The sequence below is a fragment of the Paralichthys olivaceus genome, chromosome 19 (assembly GCF_024713975.1).
Source record: "Paralichthys olivaceus isolate ysfri-2021 chromosome 19, ASM2471397v2, whole genome shotgun sequence".
NCBI lineage: Eukaryota > Metazoa > Chordata > Actinopteri > Pleuronectiformes > Paralichthyidae > Paralichthys > Paralichthys olivaceus.
In genome coordinates this window covers 17716298-17735000 of record NC_091111.1, presented here as the reverse complement: position 1 = coordinate 17735000, position 18703 = coordinate 17716298, and the positions used below count along the sequence as shown (strand labels likewise).

General features: G+C 41.8%; 4 protein-coding genes across 7 annotated transcripts in view; 2 read left to right on the top strand and 2 right to left on the bottom strand.

The window, feature by feature from the left end:
* Positions 1-1909, top strand: part of pbk (PDZ binding kinase) — a 3960-nt gene extending 2051 nt beyond the window's left edge. For both annotated transcript variants that reach the window (XM_020108276.2, XM_069515180.1), the window contains exons 6-7: positions 520-705; positions 865-1909. In XM_020108276.2, coding sequence (XP_019963835.2) covers positions 520-705; positions 865-1097 — 419 coding nt within the window. In that variant the 3' untranslated portion in view covers positions 1098-1909. The remainder of the gene's footprint in view (positions 1-519; positions 706-864) is intronic.
* On the bottom strand, positions 1707-7091 carry esco2 (establishment of sister chromatid cohesion N-acetyltransferase 2). Of its 3 annotated transcripts, XM_020108275.2 has the most exons (16): positions 6925-7051; positions 6634-6681; positions 6279-6346; positions 5810-5964; positions 5406-5718; positions 4989-5304; positions 4728-4825; positions 4470-4581; positions 4281-4350; positions 4102-4147; positions 3765-3903; positions 3469-3600; positions 3057-3146; positions 2799-2942; positions 2515-2699; positions 1707-2342 (listed from the first exon to the last, which is right to left on the bottom strand). In XM_020108275.2, the coding sequence occupies exons 3-16, from the start codon at positions 6329-6331 to the stop codon at positions 2210-2212; spliced, it is 1986 nt and encodes a 661-aa protein (XP_019963834.2). In that variant the 5' UTR covers positions 6332-6346; positions 6634-6681; positions 6925-7051; the 3' UTR covers positions 1707-2209. The 3 variants fall into 3 exon arrangements, with proteins under 3 accessions (XP_019963834.2, XP_019963833.2, XP_069371280.1); XM_020108274.2 differs by lacking the exon at positions 6634-6681 and having other exon boundaries at positions 6925-7091; XM_069515179.1 differs by lacking the exon at positions 6925-7051 and having other exon boundaries at positions 6634-6771.
* Positions 7092-8732: 1641 nt separating this feature from the next.
* Positions 8733-11215, top strand: ccdc25 (coiled-coil domain containing 25). The gene is made up of 9 exons (XM_020108271.2): positions 8733-8910; positions 9076-9123; positions 9207-9246; positions 9412-9463; positions 9561-9636; positions 9819-9922; positions 10137-10339; positions 10469-10514; positions 10661-11215. The coding sequence occupies exons 1-9, from the start codon at positions 8886-8888 to the stop codon at positions 10688-10690; spliced, it is 624 nt and encodes a 207-aa protein (XP_019963830.1). The 5' UTR covers positions 8733-8885; the 3' UTR covers positions 10691-11215.
* Positions 11216-12121: 906 nt separating this feature from the next.
* On the bottom strand, positions 12122-12871 carry LOC109643233 (EF-hand domain-containing protein 1-like). Its single transcript, XM_069515637.1, has 3 exons — positions 12833-12871; positions 12437-12724; positions 12122-12343 (listed from the first exon to the last, which is right to left on the bottom strand). Exons 1-3 carry the CDS (start codon positions 12869-12871, stop codon positions 12185-12187), a joined length of 486 nt encoding a protein of 161 aa, XP_069371738.1. The 3' UTR covers positions 12122-12184.
* Positions 12872-18703: the final 5832 nt, after the last annotated feature.

The following is an 18703-nucleotide window of genomic DNA, read 5'->3' as shown; positions in this document are numbered from 1 at the left end:
TTTCCACAACTTCTGGGACGTGAATCAAGTTTCATTTCTTGCTGTGGACGGATGTGAAAACAAAATTAATAATTTAATACTTACAGTTTTCTAAACAGACTTTGGGCCTGTGGTCAGATTTTAATTTGCGGTCGCATCACAGCTGCAGCTCATCTTAAATCTGTGAGGAGACATGAGTTGGATTAATCACGGATAGAAACACAGAACTGGCAGAGAATGATTGTTTACAGCAGCTGATTCACTTTGTTTCTCTGCCCGGACTGAAACATGAACGCTCTCATGCACATGTAGTTCATGTTGTCAGCCAGTGGGGGTCTCTGCCCTTTTGGGTTTAATTTACACTAATTACAAATTCCCAGATCCTCCTTTGTGAAAACATGGCCAAAGATCACAAGCTTTGATTTTATTAAAAATAATTTAATTTGCGGTTACATGACTGTGACACAGACAAACAGAATGTTTTGTATTTAGATAATTTTTCAGTCAAATTTGAGTTTTCTCTTCTTCTTCTGTCCTCAGTGTCGGATCCGAGGGCGGTGTACATCGGCACGGAGCCGTGGAAGCCGATGGAGGCTCTGGAGGAGGGAGGAGATATCAGCAACAAGGCGGACATCTTCGCCTACGGTCTGACTCTGTGGGAGATGATGACCCTGGCGATGCCTCATCTGGAGATGCTGGGGGACGACGGCGATGAGGAGGACGACGGTGAGACAGTGTGTTGTCGCAGCGGCGATGTAAAAACAGAAATTCTGACTCTTGCACCCATCAAACTTATTAGTGAAGATATTTCTTTATTTTGAGGATTCACAAGTTTAAATGAGAATCTACATTCAGACCAGCCCTCGTCAAACCCTTGTGTTTCAGAGGACTCAACGGAGGAGAGTTTTGACGAGGACGCCTACTACGAGAGGTTGGGGAAGAGGCCGGCGCTGGACGCTGAGGCTCTGGGCAGCTCGTACCGGAGGATGGTGGAGCTTTTCTATCTGTGCACAGAAGAAGACCCCAAGAAGAGACCCTCAGCCGCCCAGATCGTCCAGGCTTTAGAGAGCAACGCCCCGCTGAACAAAACGCAGTGTGAGGTGATCGTTATCGACTGATAAATAGATCGAAATAATTAATTAATAATCAGGACTTTAGATAATTGATAAATTAAAGGATTAAACCGCAGCATCATCACTGAAGTGTCCTTTGAATGCAGCTGCAGGGGCCGACTGGAATCTCTTACTGTATATTTGTACGTTGTCCTCTCTCTCGTTCTGTCGACTTTTTATTGTAAATTTGTTTTTTCTTTCATTGTCACTTTCTCTTAAAGTTATTTCTAAATCCTTGTGGATTTTCCATCTTTGTAAACTTTGCCATGTGTTTTACATTTCACCATCAAACGTTTAAGTTTTCCTGTCACTAAATTTAACACAAAAAAAAAAACACAGCAACCTGTTTTTTTATTTTATTTCTTATCTTTCAAATGTTCTATTCATTGTCTGGATTTCAGTCGCCACAGTTTGGGAGATTTGATAGATATTTGTTAGATGTGGAAGATAAAGCTCATTATCTGTTTAAAGATGAAGCTTCTCGTTATCAGAGCATTTATGAAGAAGGGCAAACAGCCGATCTCTATCAGCTTTAAGTCACATTAATATAAAATTATCTATCTGAAGTGAACTTATAACTAATGATCTTTGAAACATTTATGAAACAACTCTAGATTCAAACAAAGACAACATGTTTATTAAAACCTATTTACAAAGCAGAACTCCCCCGAACAATTGTGGTTTCTGCTTTTTTAACAGTGTCTGTAAACATTTCCTTCCAAAGTGCTCAGAAATCCTTGAGCTGGTAACGAGAGAAAAAAACCGGAACATTTACAAGCACAAGTAAATAAATCAAGTTATGTGTGAATATTCAGAAATGTAGAAATGTCCTTATTAAAATATAAACATCTGAAAGCACCGCCGATATACATTCAACAGGAAAATCCGGCAGCGCTGAGTATAAATACTGAGTGAAAACAGGCGCGTTCACAGAAAAACAGTGAACCTACTTCTTCCTGGTGATTACAAATGACACAACTGCAGCTTATACACAAACTAAAACCTGAAGTCACGGCTCTGCGTATGAAGAACGATTCAACAGGAAGAACTGTGAAGATGCAACGCTCGCATTAAGAGAACAGGTTGAATAAAACATTCAGGTCAATTCTTTCCCGACATCACGCGACAAAGTTGTAAACGAGAAAGGTCGGCGTGTTGCAGTACTTGGTTGCGAACAGTTTGCCGTCAGGTGTCGGGTCGGAGAAGGCGATTTCCTCCTTGGTCAGATGACTGCCGTACGTGAAGGTGCTCCTGGGAAAGAAAGAATTTGTAGGAAGAGTGTAACACTCGACACGGTAGAGTCTGTGGCGTTAACGTCACCAGATCCTCAGAGCTGAAGTGAGATGTTATATCCTAACAACAATTTGATATCATGCCCAAATACCAAAGAAGACGTTAAGATTGTGTGTGTGTGTAGCTGTACCTGACGGTGTCCAGCATGCGGGTGGCGACGCCCTGTCGTCTGGCCAGGCTGAAGACCCAGATCCGACTGATCCCACACAGAGCTTGTTCTGGGACGGTGGAGCAGCACCAGGCTCGGTGTCGCTCCATGAAGTCGTCCTTGGTCATGTCCTTCTGTCGGTCCGGCTGCTCCAGGACTCTGTAAGCCTGAATTCATTGTTGGACACGAAGAACAAAACCTTCAGGTGTTTATGAACAAATACTGGAGGACAGTGTTGATGACGTGTTCACATCCAGCAGCCGAACCTTTCGAATGGGCTCAGCGATCAGACATCCAACCACCATCCGCTCCGAGTTGATGAACAGGTAGGTCCTGGCCTGCGTGGGTCGGCTCAGAGTCACCTGCTGGAAACCCAGCTCGCTGTCTGCGACGCGACGCACGTCCTCGGCCTGACGCCAAACAAACACGGCACCGACAGGAAAATCAACATTAAAGGAAAAGACTGAAACGTTGACGGTTACTTTAGGGCAGTTTTGCTGATTAACAGTGACGACATCGTTTACCTTTTTGACGGCGTATTTGGGATCGTCGGGCATAACCAGGAGAATTTTTCCGTCCCAGAACTCAGACACCACCCGCTCCTTCTTCCAGCCCTGGACACACAACAGAGAGAAGAAGCTGCAGCTACAAGCCAACAATTCCCAACGTAAACTCACATGAAATAATCTGAACTCCTGCAGCGTTGGCAGAGAATCGACGGAAAATGCCAAACTAATTTAGATCGAAACAAGTGATTTCATCATTAGTGACAAAAGGGAAACATGTTCATAATCAGTTGGTTTTACATATTAAACCTGTTTTGAATTTTCTTTCTGGACAGCTCATGTAAAAAAAAAAAAAAAGGGGGGTTTGATCTGATGTTGGTGCAGTTTAATATCTTTACCAGAGTCCAGAGAGAGGGAAGAAAAGTTTTACCACAAATTTGATGGAGTCGATGAAGCGCTGGTGGAACTGGGAGTGTTGGAAATTGTCCTCTGGGTTGTCGGCGCTGTAAACCATCCCGCATGAGCTGCAGGTTATTGCTCCAAACTGCTTCTGACCCGCATCCTGAAGAGGAAACAGAAAAACACTTTTAAAAAAAAAAAGTTGATCCGTGAAACAACAAAAAACTTTCTGTGTCTTAATTTCTATCTTCCCCTCGAACCAACATACTTTTTGCATTCGTTGTAGTTGGCATTTAAAAAACAAATCAAATAAAGACATCAACGTACGATGATGAGCTGGTCGTCATCCTGCTTCTCTTTCCTCCTGCGAACACTTCGCTCTTTAGCTGAAGAAGGTGTCTGCAGTGACGTTACGGGGCCAGAGGGGGTGCTGCAGGACACTGGAGGCTGCAGAGATTTCTTTAACCTACAGGACAAAAGTAGAACGTAGCGTTGTCAGGGTTACTACAAAAAGAAAACAAAGAATCAGAGGCTAAGGATCGATTGGTGATCAAAACATTATCGTGATACCAAAACTGGTCCATAGCTTCTAACATATGTTGTATTGATGAAGGAAACATGTGAAAGGGAGGGAAACCAACTGTAGATGACTAAAACATCTCACCTCTTGGACGCAGAGCCAAAGATGGGATACACGGCCGCTGCAGATCCTGTAGAGATTTCAAAATAAAATAAAAACAAAGCTCTACAGGAGGCAGAGTGGTATTTTAAACATCTCAAATGAAACCAGGAAAGAAGAACATCGTGTCAGATGTCTGTGAAGTTGGGTGGAAGTGCAGCTACCTTTGGGCGAGCTGGAGGCAGCACTGGTCTGACTGATATCGCTGAAGTCGTCGCCGGTCAGAGAATCACCCTGGAAAAAGTTAAACATCATGAGCAACAGCAGACGATGATAATAAACTGAAGTAAGTTTTTAAACACGTGAAGGAAACAGTGTCTACGAGTGCAGATGTGTAGAAACTTCAGCTGCACCTGAGTGTTGGTGAATGAAGCCACAGATGCAGGACTTGATGTCGGGGTCCTCGTCAACACAATCTTCAGCTCCTTGTTAATCCCATATTTCTCTGTCAAGAGTTTAGGTGAGCTGAGAGAACAAGATGATTATTGATCATATGAAATAATACTTTTGTCTTTACACCAGAATATTGTTTTAAAGAAGAAAAATTAATATTTCCACATAAACTGTTGGACGAATACACAGTGACGTTTCTTCTGCGATTATTAAAGCACCTGAACGGCTGTGGACTTCCAGGCTCTTCGTTAACAGAGTCCATCCAGTCCGTCGGATCAAACTTGGTTCTCTGCTTGATGCTCGGCTGGACAGTGATCTGCAGGAAACCAGCAGGAGAAAAATAGCATCAACGTGACTTTTAATCTGGACTAGAGTGGACGACCTGTAGCATTACAACACAATCCAGTGTGGGTACGATTCTAGTTCAAATGCAACAAATATAAAATGTGTGAACACACAATCACAATGGTTCTGCTCACCTTTTCATTATGTTGCTGTTGCTGGTTCAACACTACAGTCGTCTGCTGCTGCTGCCTTGTTTTCTCACTCTTTGCTTGTGGCGGAGCTTCACTACTTTTGCTCTGGACGGATGCCGGCTTGGTCGAGGACTTCGGGGCAGATTTCTTGTACATGGATGTTGGTTTCTTCCCCGTGCTGAAGAAGGCAGCCCCAACGAAGATCTTGGGTTTAGGCTTGAGGCTGCTGAAGGTGATGGTGATCGCTTTCTTGGACTCTGCTAGTTTAGAGTTACCGGAGGGAGCTGCAGACGTCGCAGATGCTGGTTTGGCAGCGACACTGTTGATTTAAATGATGAAACAAGAAACACACATCAAAACTTGTTGCCAGGGAGAAGCACCAACAGAACAGATTTGACAGAACAATGACTTAAAACAAACCTGCTGCTAATCTTTGAAAGCCGGATCGTCTTTGTAGATGTTGTGAAGCTTTTAAAGCTTGTCTTCCCCACTTTACTGGATCCTGCAGGAATCTTCCTCGCCTTGTTGCCTCCCTTTACTTTCTTTTTACTCTTCATTTCCTGCTTCTTCACCTGAGAGGGGGGCAATGGAAGAGAAGGAGGGGAAGGCATAGACTCCTTTATTGCCTTTCTCTCCAGTGGAGTGAGATAGGCGAGCTTCTTCTTGCCGTAAAAAGAGCTCGTAACGATGGTAGGTTTGACGGGAGATTTACGAGGCGATTTGGTCGGTGAGACTAGAACAAGAAGAAAATAAACAGACACCGATGGTGAATTTAACATCTTCATCAAACTTTAGAGAACCACATCAGATCACTGCTCCTCTACCTGCTCGTTTACGTGGGGATTTCTGTGGGGAAGAAAGGTTCTCCATGTCCAAACGTCCAGCTGGCTTCTTTTTAGTTGGAGACTGACGCAGCTTTCTCTGAGATGCCCTCTTCAAGGGGGACATCTCCTTTCTCACCCCCTTCTTGGCTGGGTGACTGGTGTTTGAGTGAGAGAAGACGAGACACACGACTTTCATTAGATGTCCTCGAGGACAATTTCTCATTAGATCTTAAAACCAGGTTCAGAAAAGTAGTGTAGCAACATTACAAAACAAACTAAACTACAGAATAAATCAGATATGTCATCAAGTGAAGCTTTGTTTTCTGTCATTAAACAGAAGAAGCCAGGAAAACAGAACTGTGAATTACACTCTAAGAGTCAAACTTCAGTTTGATTTATTTGTTATATATTCAAGTGTACAGTTTGTTTGGAGAGTAAATCTTAAAACTGCTTCAATCCAGTGTCTCACCTGTCAGAGTCCAGAGAGGAGAGCTTCCTCTTCCTGGTAGTCGTGGGCATCATTTCTCCAAATGTCACCTGCACACAGAGAAACTTCATCAGGATAAGACACGTTCACTCAAAGTGTTGCATGTCACATTCAAATTGCAATGTGTGAATGAAAACAAGATGTGTCCCTCATCCCATAACGTCAGCGTTTGATATGATGGTGATTCACAGCTGCCGTACAGCAGAGCCACACGTCTTCCTGCTGAGTGTCGTGAAGGTCGCAGATAGAAGTGCTGCGTTTAATCGTTTGCGTGTGTTTGGCGCTAAATCAACAAGATTTCCTGCTGGGGTTTGGTTTTTTACCGCATTTAACGCACCTGTGTGGATTCACTGCACGTTAGCTTAGCTTCCCTCAGTTAGCTCGTCTGAGGGGAAAGTGACAAAGAGCAGACAGTTGGCGGGACGATGATCCAAAACAAAAGACGACTCCAACTCTTCAACAGAAACTAAACAAGACTTCGACGAACAGCAGCTCTAACCCCGATCGGCCATTTTGTCTGTGAATAGTGATATTTGTCTGTTTCACGGCTCGAGACCAGAGAAGACGCTTCTTGTGTAAGTTGAGAGGAGACGACGTTTAAAAGAGAAGCACGTGAACTTCTTCTTACCGAACACGTTTGTGTCGCGTCACAACAAATGGATAAAAGTTCAGATTTAGTTCAAGTTGGCGTCTCTTCTTCTTTTTCTTCTTCTTCTTCGTCTTATTCTTTTTCTGCTGCGCGCGTTTCTCCTCCGTGTTTTGAACAGCGCGCGTCTAATTCCCGGAAACGGAAGTGCTGCAAAATCCAGTTGCCACTATAAAAGAGAAGGGTTCCTTCTTTTTCGTGGCCTTCAAAATAAATCACCAGTTTGTCCACGCTGCAGGCTGCAGACATTAATATCTCTTTATATACAGTCTATGATTAACATAGATCCGTGTTTGTGTTTTGTTTTTATGTTGCTTATTTTATGTCCGAGAGCCAAAGAAATGTAGTTTATCTGAGGAAACAGAGAAAGGTGAAGGTTGACACCATGAAATGTTTGGACATTTTGCTTAAAAAAAACATTCTTCGAACAAATTCTAATTAAAAAAATATATTAAAAAAAGATATGTGAACGTGTGCATTGTACTACATTATAAAGAGAATGAAACTTACTGATTTGAAGAAATATTTTAGATACAGTACAGACAAAAAATAATAAGAACATTGGCACGATAGTCCAGCCATTGCAACATATTAGCAAGAGAACACCACATGCTAAAGAACGTATAGATGTTTATCATAACACATGTTCCACATCACACCTGGAGGAAAACAGGGTCACTGGAGGATGCGGGCATCGATCCCGCTACCTCTGTATCCCGTCTATTCCGCCAAAGTAAGCCCACAGTAGCCAATCACGTTCCTCCCCTGGGGCTTACTTTTCGGTGCCCGTCTTCTCGTTCTCGCTCTCTACCATTTGAGCTAATCCACCGTGAGAACCAAGGTTGTGTGACGTCATGACACACTTGCAGACAGCGCTTTGATCCACATTAAAAATTCTGATTTACAAAAGACTGTAACAGAAAAACATAATTTGTTCTTGTATCTGAGCTGAACAGGTTGTGAATACTCAAAACTATTCTGCATGAAGTCATGAAGAAAATGTATTTTATTCATAGAGGTGTCATAAAGATTTTGAGATTGCCTCGTTTCCAAACAAAATACATGAATTACAGATGTAGAGCTTCGAAATCAGGAGAGAGGAGACTTTTATCCAGCGTCACCGGAGTCTTGAAAAGTCCAGAAATCATGAATCTTTGTGTATTTTAATCAACGGTGTCTTGCGTATTATATGGATTATACATCTGAATAATAAATAATCATAATCATCATCATCATTTTATAACAATTTATTGTAATGATCATGAATTATCATGATATATCACAGAATATTCCAAGCCTGAAAGTAATGTCCCGGAAATATCAGTAAAGGTTACTGTTCTTCAACCCTTTTTATTAAGTAAGAATGAGTGTAATAAATGCTAAACTAAAGTTACAGTCACAAACATTGTTTTCTTTTACATATAAGTACATATAAGGCCCATGGTAGTACCATCAATTATAAAATACAGCATATCTATATAGAAACAATAGCAATGCCTCCACAAAAATACTTTTTATTCATAAAGCCACCACACGTTTCTTTTAGTGCCAAAAACATGTTTTGCACAGTAACCTGGATAATTGTGGGAAAATGGAGTCAGTACAAACCAAAGTTAAAGTAGCACCACTCCCAACTACTGTAGGGATAAATCACTGTGTGTAAAAATGTTAGTCTGACTCGGTGTCTTCTGTTGCAGATGCTCTGATTTCTAAATTCAACCAGCATCAAAAACACAGACGGAGTCAAGCTTCAAACCTCTCTGTCGTGCTTTTATTCTGAAGGCGGACATGTGTGTGTGTGTGTGTGTGTGCTTCCGGGTCAACGTGCACACGCTGAAGTGTCAGAGCCGTCTCTGAGTGAACTCGCTGTTTTTACACTTTCACAGTTTCCTCTCAGACTTCACGCTCTTCTTCTGCTGTCGTCGAGTTTTAATTCCCTCAAGATGGTTTTTTACTTCACGAGCGCCGGTGAGTGAAGCTGCAGGGTTAGCAGCCCTGCTAGCTCGTAGCCTGTTAGCCGGCTACATTTCCAGCTGCAGATTCTGTCTCTCGTGTTATTTTGTGTGGGGTTTTTTTTCCAAACTAATGTTTACTATGAACTGATGTCTGAATGAATGGTTCCTCCTCTGTCAGCGGTGGAGCCTCCACACACAATCTACATGGGGAAGGACAAGTATGAAAGTAAGACTGTTAGCATTGTTATTCTGCTTTCATCACTGTGTTTGGCATTAGCCACTTTAACTTCATGTTGTTTTCGTCTATAGATGAGGATCTTATCAAGTATGGCTGGCCCGAAGACATCTGGTGGGATTTAACTTCACATCTTTTATATTCCAATCAAGTTGCTGCTGAAACATAGCGACTTAAATACACAATAAACCTAGTAGAGTTAACTGTGTTTACAGATACAGTAAAACTTTTACATCTTGACACACAAACTCAACATCAGATGCTTTTTTCAATGTCCAGGTTTCATGTGGACAAACTGTCTTCGGCTCACGTTTACTTGAGGTTGCCAAAGGTAAGGAGTAAAAAAAAAAAAAATACATTCAGCCTGTGATACCTGGTTTACCAGTTCATTTTACATATTTAACTTGTTCTCGCTGTGTCTTTTCTAGGGAGAGACCATAGATAATATTCCTCCGGAGGTGCTGATAGACTGTGCACAGCTGGTGAAAAACAACAGCATCCAAGGTAAAGACCTGCGTCCTCACAAGCACTGAGCCTGAGAAGAAGCTGATTGTCCCCTGGTTCAGTTACACCAGAGCCACAGCTGAACTAAATGCATGTGATGTAGTCGCAGATCATTTTTAAAATGCGTTCAACTGTTAGAATTCATCCCAATGAAAACCATTTACTGTGTTGTTTGTGTTCAGGCTGTAAGATGAACAACATCAACGTGGTTTACACACCGTGGGCCAACCTGAAGAAAACCGGAGACATGGACGTAGGGCAGATCGGATTCCATCTACAGAAAGAGGTCAGTAAACTGCAGAATAAAAACTACAACAAAGACCTTCAGAAAATAAACGACAGCTTCATGTTCATTAAGATGAATTATCTCTTACCCTCTGATTTTCATTCTTTCATAAATGAATGGGAGCAAACAGCTGCACCTGGGAAAGAACATGTAACATCTGTTTGTTTGAAGTATATGGCTCCTTCGGTTTCCATGCCTGTACCGTGTTTCTCAGGTGAAGATCGTAGCAGTGGAGAAGAAGGTCAATGAGATCGTTAACCGTTTGGAAAAAACAAAAGAAGAACGGTTCCCTGACCTGGCGGCAGAGAAAGAGTCGAGAGACAGAGAGGAGAGGAACGAAAAGAAAGCTCTGCTCCAAGAACAGAAGAAGAGAGAGAAGGAAGAGCAGAAGAGGAAAAAAGAGGTGGAGGAGCTCAGGTACATCAGCTGCTGAAGTCAGAGCGAGAGAGCGCAGGCTGACTGTTTGAATTGGTTTTTCATTGTTATTGCAGAAAATTAACATCAAGTTTAAATGTTGTTTTTGTTAAAACCTGTTTCTCTCTCTAGGAACTATACAACGCTGATGAAGAGTGAAAATATGAAGAGTAATGAGGTTAGGATGTCTACAAACCAAAATAAATCATTCTCTCATGTTATTGTGTAACATTCACAGACAGGAAGAATTTGTAAATCTGATGAATTCTCTTCTCTCTGATACATTTTTCTACAAATGCCTTTAATTGCATGTCTTTTTGACAGGACGGCTACGATTCAGATGACTTCATGTAAGACGTGAGCACGAGGCAGCGAGCAGACGGACTCCTGCTGCTCGCTCAGATCTGCCGTCAGGAGACACCCTCGCTGCTTTTGCTTGCTCTAACTCTGCATTGACGTTTGGGGGCGGGAATATACAAAAAGAGACATTTTGATACCTTGAACTTTTGGTCACTTGGAGCAGAAAGCGAGCCTGTGAGGGAGGGAGGGCGCCGGGACTGACTCCGCCCGCAGACTGGTTCAGATGCTGCTTCCAAACCCAGCTGGCCGACCTCTTCATCACTGGAGGAACAGGAATAACGAGGGTCATTCTGAGAGAAACACTCAAACAGCTGAACAGTGTGTGATTGGGTTTCACCATCATGTCGACTGATGTGGATGTTTGATAAAAGTGGTAAAGTTCGTATGGCTGATTTAAAAACCCTGCAAACCTGAAGATGACAAACCCGTCTGTTCACTTTCTTCATGTGTTCATGTCTCTACCCTGTCAGATTTTATTAAATACAATTCAATGTATGAATTAAACTGAGTTATTAACTAGTGCTGCTTTCACTTCTATGTTGACAAACCTTTTTGTTCTTTCATAAACTTGTTCCAGCCTCTATCATTCATTTGCATTGTGAACCGAGCCCCTAGATTCGTCTGCACAAATATTTACACACAGCGTCGCATTTCCTCTGTTGCTTATTTTATGTCCAAGAGCCAAAGAAATGTAGTTTATCTGGGGAAACAGAGAAAGATGAGGGTTGACACCATGAAATGTTTGGACATTTTGCTTAAAAAACATTCTTTGAACAAACTATATTAAAAAAAAATATAAAAAAGGTATGTGAACATGTGCATTGTACTACATTATAAAGAGAATGAAACTTACTGATTTGAAGAAATATTTTAGATACAGTACAGACAAAAATAATAAGAACATTGGCACGATAGTCCAGCCATTGCAACATATTAGCAAGAGAACACCACATGCTAAAGAATGTCCAGATGTTTATCATAACACATGTTCCACATTATATCTGGAGGAAAACAAGGTCACTGGAGGATGCGGGCATCGATCCCGCTACCTCTCGCATTGTCATATCAGTTCGATACTCACAAATATTTTTCATGTTTACTAGTAAACGTCTCTACCTGACAACACTGCAACAGAGAATTTTAGCTTGGTCATTTGTATAGAAACTTTTGTTTCAGATCCCTCTGTCAACTCTGCAGTTGATAGAAAGTTGAAATTTATATATTCAAATTTGCTTAAACTGGAGGAATGCAGAAAGTAAACTGTAAATATTATATAACTTCAGTTTTGCTAACTGTACTGAAACATTAAACCCTCATGTTATGTAAACTTAAATACGCTTTAAATTAAAAATGATAGCTAGTTTCACTTTAGCATAAAAAACGTAAAAAACAGAGAGAAGTTAAGAGACTGAAACTAGAACCGGTTCATTTTCTACCTCTGTGTTGATAGCTGTCTGGATCAGAGTTTATAATGGTTACAGAAGGAATTTACTCTACCTTCCCGTCCATAGTGAGAAACCGGTGTTTTTTGTCAAATTCTGAGGGTGTGGTGTAGCAAGGCAGAGTCATTTTGCGATTGTTGATGTAAGGATCAACTGGCATCGGCTCAGGGTCGTTCAAAATAATGCCCTCACTTTCCATGAATTTCTGTTTAGACATAGACAGGGTGTATTTTCAACAACTGACGGGTACATATTAAACATACTGTAAAAAAATAAAGATAAATCAAACAGGTTGTACCATTGTAAACTCATCGCAATTTGTGATGTGGTACTTGCGCACATACACCACCAGGTCTATGCCAAGGTTAAGGTCTTTATACTCGTAATGCTCTCCTCGTTCATTCTTGGGCACACGCTGTCGTTTCAACCGTTTCCCCTGCCATAACCCAGAGTTCTCCACTATGGGCTCATAGATGCACATGCTGTCATCCTCTAGGTAGTAGTATATAATCACAGGGCGCACACGGTACACCTCGTCAGGGGAAAACTGGACATCCTCCTTAAAGTATGCATTGAAGCGCAGCACCTACAAGACAAAAGTTTGGTGAACAGACAAACAAGGGATTAATTAGTCAGGTTACACAGCAACAAACACCATCAAACACTATTCTAAGTCTTCAAAGTTGTACCATACCTTCTTGTCTAAGGTCACGTAAGCTGATATTATGATCATTCTCATATTTTAAAAAGATGAATATTGTTCAATAACTTTTTTTCTGAAGGTCATAGAGACTTGGAAGTTGGTTCCATCTCAACTAATGTGGCTCTGCCCGATCCATTGGGACCATCCCCGAGCTTCTACGACCTTCGGAAATGGTGAAACCACCAAATCTATAAAAAAAAGTACAAGATATTTTTGAATGACTTTTCTTCTTAAAGTCCTAGAGACTTGTGCATTTCATGATTAATAAAGGGTGGCCTGCCACACAACCACACCGAATTTCAGCACGTTTCGAGCAAGCAGCGTGGTTATTCCAATTAATCCCTAAGATGGGTTAGGGTTGCAATTAGGGTAAGGGTTAGGGTTGCAATTAGGGTTAGGGTTAGGGTTGCTATTAGGGTTAGGGTTGTGATTAGGGTTAGGGTTAGGGTTGCTATTAGGGTTAGGGTTAGGGTTAGGGTTGTGATTAGGGTTAGGGTTAGGGTTGCTATGAGGGTTAGGGATGAATACCCATTGGAGCTCAAGATATTCTTCAATAACTTTTTTTCTGTAGGTCATAGAGACTTGGAAGTTGGTTCCATCTCCACTAATGTGGCTATGCCCGATCCATTGGTACCACCCCCGAGCTTCTATGACCTTTGGAAGGGGTAGGGTTAGGGTTGTGATTAGTGTTTGATTTTTTGGTTGTGATTAGGGTTAGGGTTAGGGATGAAAACCTATAGGAGTTCAAGATATTGTTCAATAACTTTTTTTCTGAAGGTCATAGAGACTTGGAAGTTGGTTCCATCTCCACTAATGTGACTCTGCCCGATCCATTGGGACCATCCCCGAGCTTCTACGACTTTCGGAAATGGTGAAACCACCAAATCTATAAAAAAAAGTACAAGATATTTTTGAATAACTTTTCTTCTGAAAGTCCTAGAGACTTGTGCATTTCATGATTAATAAAGGGTGGCCTGCCACACAACCACACCGAATTTCAGCACGTTTCGAGCAAGCAGCGCGGAGTTATTCCAATTAATCCCTAATATGGGTTAGGGTTGCAATTAGGGTTAGGGTTGCAATTAGGGTTAGGGTTAGGGTTGTGATTAGGGTTAGGGTTAGGGATGAATACCCATTGGAGCTCAAGATATTCTTCAATAACTTTTTTTCTGTAGGTCATAGAGACTTGGAAGTTGGTTCCATCTCCACTAATGTGGCTATGCCCGATCCATTGGTACCACCCCCGAGCTTCTACGACCTTTGGAAGGGGTAGGGTTAGGGTTGTGATTAGTGTTTGATTTTTTGGTTGTGATTAGGGTTAGGGTTAGGGATGAAAACCTATAGGAGTTCAAGATATTGTTCAATAACTTTTTTTCTGAAGGTCATAGAGACTTGGAAGTTGGTTCCATCTCCACTAATGTGACTCTGCCCGATCCATTGGGACCATCCCCGAGCTTCTACGACTTTCGGAAATGGTGAAACCACCAAATCTATAAAAAAAAGTACAAGATATTTTTGAATAACTTTTCTTCTGAAAGACCTAGAGACTTGTGCATTTCATGATTAATAAAGGGTGGCCTGCCACACAACCACACCGAATTTCAGCACGTTTCGAGCAAGCAGCGCAGAGTTATTCCAATTAATCCCTAATATGGGTTAGGGTTGCAATTAGGGTTAGGGTTAGGGTTGTGATTAGGGTTAGGGTTAGGGTTGCTATTAGGGTTAGGGTTAGGGATGAATACCCATTGGAGCTCAAGATATTCTTCAATAACTTTTTTTCTGTAGGTCATAGAGACTTGGAAGTTGGTTCCATCTCCACTAATGTGGCTATGCCCGATCCATTGGTACCACCCCCGAGCTTCTACGACCTTTGGAAGGGGTAGGGTTAGGGTTGTGATTAGTGTTTGATTTTTTGGTTGTGATTAGGGTTAGGGTTAGGGATGAAAACCTATAGGAGTTCAAGATATTGTTCAATAACTTTTTTTCTGAAGGTCATAGAGACTTGGAAGTTGGTTCCATCTCCACTAATGTGGCTCTGCCCGATCCATTGGGACCATCCCCGAGCTTCTACGACCTTTGGAAATGGTGAAACCACCAAATCTATTTAAAAAAAGTACAAGATATTTTTGAATAACTTTTCTTCTGAAAGTCCTAGAGACTTGTGCATTTCATGATTAATAAAGGGTGGCCTGCCACACAACCACACCGAATTTCAGCACGTTTCGAGCAAGCAGCGCGGAGTTATTCCAATTAATCCCTAATATGGGTTAGGGTTGCAATTAGGGTTAGGGTTGCAATTAGGGTTAGGGTTAGGGTTGTGATTAGGGTTAGGGTTAGGGTTGCTATTAGGGTTAGGGTTAGGGATGAATACCCATTGGAGCTCAAGATATTCTTCAATAACTTTTTTTCTGTAGGTCATAGAGACTTGGAAGTTGGTTCCATCTCCACTAATGTGGCTATGCCCGATCCATTGGTACCACCCCCGAGCTTCTACGACCTTTGGAAGGGGTAGGGTTAGGGTTGTGATTAGTGTTTGATTTTTTGGTTGTGATTAGGGTTAGGGTTAGGGATGAAAACCTATAGGAGTTCAAGATATTGTTCAATAACTTTTTTTCTGAAGGTCATAGAGACTTGGAAGTTGGTTCCATCTCCACTAATGTGACTCTGCCCGATCCATTGGGACCATCCCCGAGCTTCTACGACTTTCGGAAATGGTGAAACCACCAAATCTATAAAAAAAAGTACAAGATATTTTTGAATAACTTTTCTTCTGAAAGACCTAGAGACTTGTGCATTTCATGATTAATAAAGGGTGGCCTGCCACACAACCACACCGAATTTCAGCACGTTTCGAGCAAGCAGCGCAGAGTTATTCCAATTAATCCCTAATATGGGTTAGGGTTGCAATTAGGGTTAGGGTTAGGGTTGTGATTAGGGTTAGGGTTAGGGTTGCTATTAGGGTTAGGGTTAGGGATGAATACCCATTGGAGCTCAAGATATTCTTCAATAACTTTTTTTCTGTAGGTCATAGAGACTTGGAAGTTGGTTCCATCTCCACTAATGTGGGTGTGCCCGATCCATTGGTACCACCCCCGAGCTTCTACGACCTTTGGAAGGGGTAGGGTTAGGGTTGTGATTAGTGTTTGATTTTTTGGTTGTGATTAGGGTTAGGGTTAGGGATGAAAACCTATAGGAGTTCAAGATATTGTTCAATAACTTTTTTTCTGAAGGTCATAGAGACTTGGAAGTTGGTTCCATCTCCACTAATGTGACTCTGCCCGATCCATTGGGACCATCCCCGAGCTTCTACGACTTTCGGAAATGGTGAAACCACCCAATCTATAAAAAAAAGTACAAGATATTTTTGAATAACTTTTCTTCTGAAAGTCCTAGAGACTTGTGCATTTCATGATTAATAAAGGGTGGCCTGCCACACAACCACACTGAATTTCAGCACGTTTCGAGCAAGCAGCGCAGAGTTATTCCAATTAATCCCTAATATGGGTTAGGGTTGCAATTAGGGTTAGGGTTAGGGTTGTGATTAGGGTTAGGGTTAGGGTTGCTATTAGGGTTAGGGTTAGGGATGGATACCCATTGGAGCTCAAGATATTCTTCAATAACTTTTTTTCTGTAGGTCATAGAGACTTGGAAGTTGGTTCCATCTCCACTAATGTGGGTGTGCCCGATCCATTGGTACCACCCCCGAGCTTCTACGACCTTTGGAAGGGGTAGGGTTAGGGTTGTGATTAGTGTTTGATTTTTTGGTTGTGATTAGGGTTAGGGTTAGGGATGAAAACCTATAGGAGTTCAAGATATTGTTCAATAACTTTTTTTCTGAAGGTCATAGAGACTTGGAAGTTGGTTCCATCTCCACTAATGTGACTCTGCCCGATCCATTGGGACCATCCCCGAGCTTCTACGACTTTCGGAAATGGTGAAACCACCAAATCTATAAAAAAAAGTACAAGATATTTTTGAATAACTTTTCTTCTGAAAGTCCTAGAGACTTGTGCATTTCATGATTAATAAAGGGTGGCCTGCCACACAACCACACCGAATTTCAGCACGTTTCGAGCAAGCAGCGCAGAGTTATTCCAATTAATCCCTAATATGGGTTAGGGTTGCAATTAGGGTTAGGGTTAGGGTTGTGATTAGGGTTAGGGTTAGGGTTGCTATTAGGGTTAGGGTTAGGGATGAATACCCATTGGAGCTCAAGATATTCTTCAATAACTTTTTTTCTGTAGGTCATAGAGACTTGGAAGTTGGTTCCATCTCCACTAATGTGGGTGTGCCCGATCCATTGGTACCACCCCCGAGCTTCTACGACCTTTGGAAGGGGTAGGGTTAGGGTTGTGATTAGTGTTTGATTTTTTGGTTGTGATTAGGGTTAGGGTTAGGGATGAAAACCTATAGGAGTTCAAGATATTGTTCAATAACTTTTTTTCTGAAGGTCAAAGAGACTTGGAAGTTGGTTCCATCTCCACTAATGTGACTCTGCCCGATCCATTGGGACCATCCCCGAGCTTCTACGACTTTCGGAAATGGTGAAACCACCAAATCTATAAAAAAAAGTACAAGATATTTTTGAATAACTTTTCTTCTGAAAGTCCTAGAGACTTGTGCATTTCATGATTAATAAAGGGTGGCCTGCCACACAACCACACTGAATTTCAGCACATTTCGAGCAAGCAGCGCAGAGTTATTCCAATTAATCCCTAATATGGGTTAGGGTTGCAATTAGGGTTAGGGTTAGGGTTGTGATTAGGGTTAGGGTTAGGGTTGCTATTAGGGTTAGGGTTAGGGATGAATACCCATTGGAGCTCAAGATATTCTTCAATAACTTTTTTTCTGTAGGTCATAGAGACTTGGAAGTTGGTTCCATCTCCACTAATGTGGGTGTGCCCGATCCATTGGTACCACCCCCGAGCTTCTACGACCTTTGGAAGGGGTAGGGTTAGGGTTGTGATTAGTGTTTGATTTTTTGGTTGTGATTAGGGTTAGGGTTAGGGATGAAAACCTATAGGAGTTCAAGATATTGTTCAATAACTTTTTTTCTGAAGGTCATAGAGACTTGGAAGTTGGTTCCATCTCCACTAATGTGACTCTGCCCGATCCATTGGGACCATCCCCGAGCTTCTACGACTTTCGGAAATGGTGAAACCACCAAATCTATAAAAAAAAGTACAAGATATTTTTGAATAACTTTTCTTCTGAAAGTCCTAGAGACTTGTGCATTTCATGATTAATAAAGGGTGGCCTGCCACACAACCACACTGAATTTCAGCACGTTTCGAGCAAGCAGCGCAGAGTTATTCCAATTAATCCCTAATATGGGTTAGGGTTGCAATTAGGGTTAGGGTTAGGGTTGTGATTAGGGTTAGGGTTAGGGTTGCTATTAGGGTTAGGGTTAGGGATGAATACCCATTGGAGCTCAAGATATTCTTCAATAACTTTTTTTCTGTAGGTCATAGAGACTTGGAAGTTGGTTCCATCTCCACTAATGTGGGTGTGCCCGATCCATTGGTACCACCCCCGAGCTTCTACGACCTTTGGAAGGGGTAGGGTTAGGGTTGTGATTAGTGTTTGATTTTTTGGTTGTGATTAGGGTTAGGGTTAGGGATGAAAACCTATAGGAGTTCAAGATATTGTTCAATAACTTTTTTTCTGAAGGTCATAGAGACTTGGAAGTTGGTTCCATCTCCACTAATGTGGCTCTGCCCGATCCATTGGGACCATCCCCGAGCTTCTACGACTTTCGGAAATGGTGAAACCACCAAATCTATAAAAAAAAGTACAAGATATTTTTGAATAACTTTTCTTCTGAAAGTCCTAGAGACTTGTGCATTTCATGATTAATAAAGG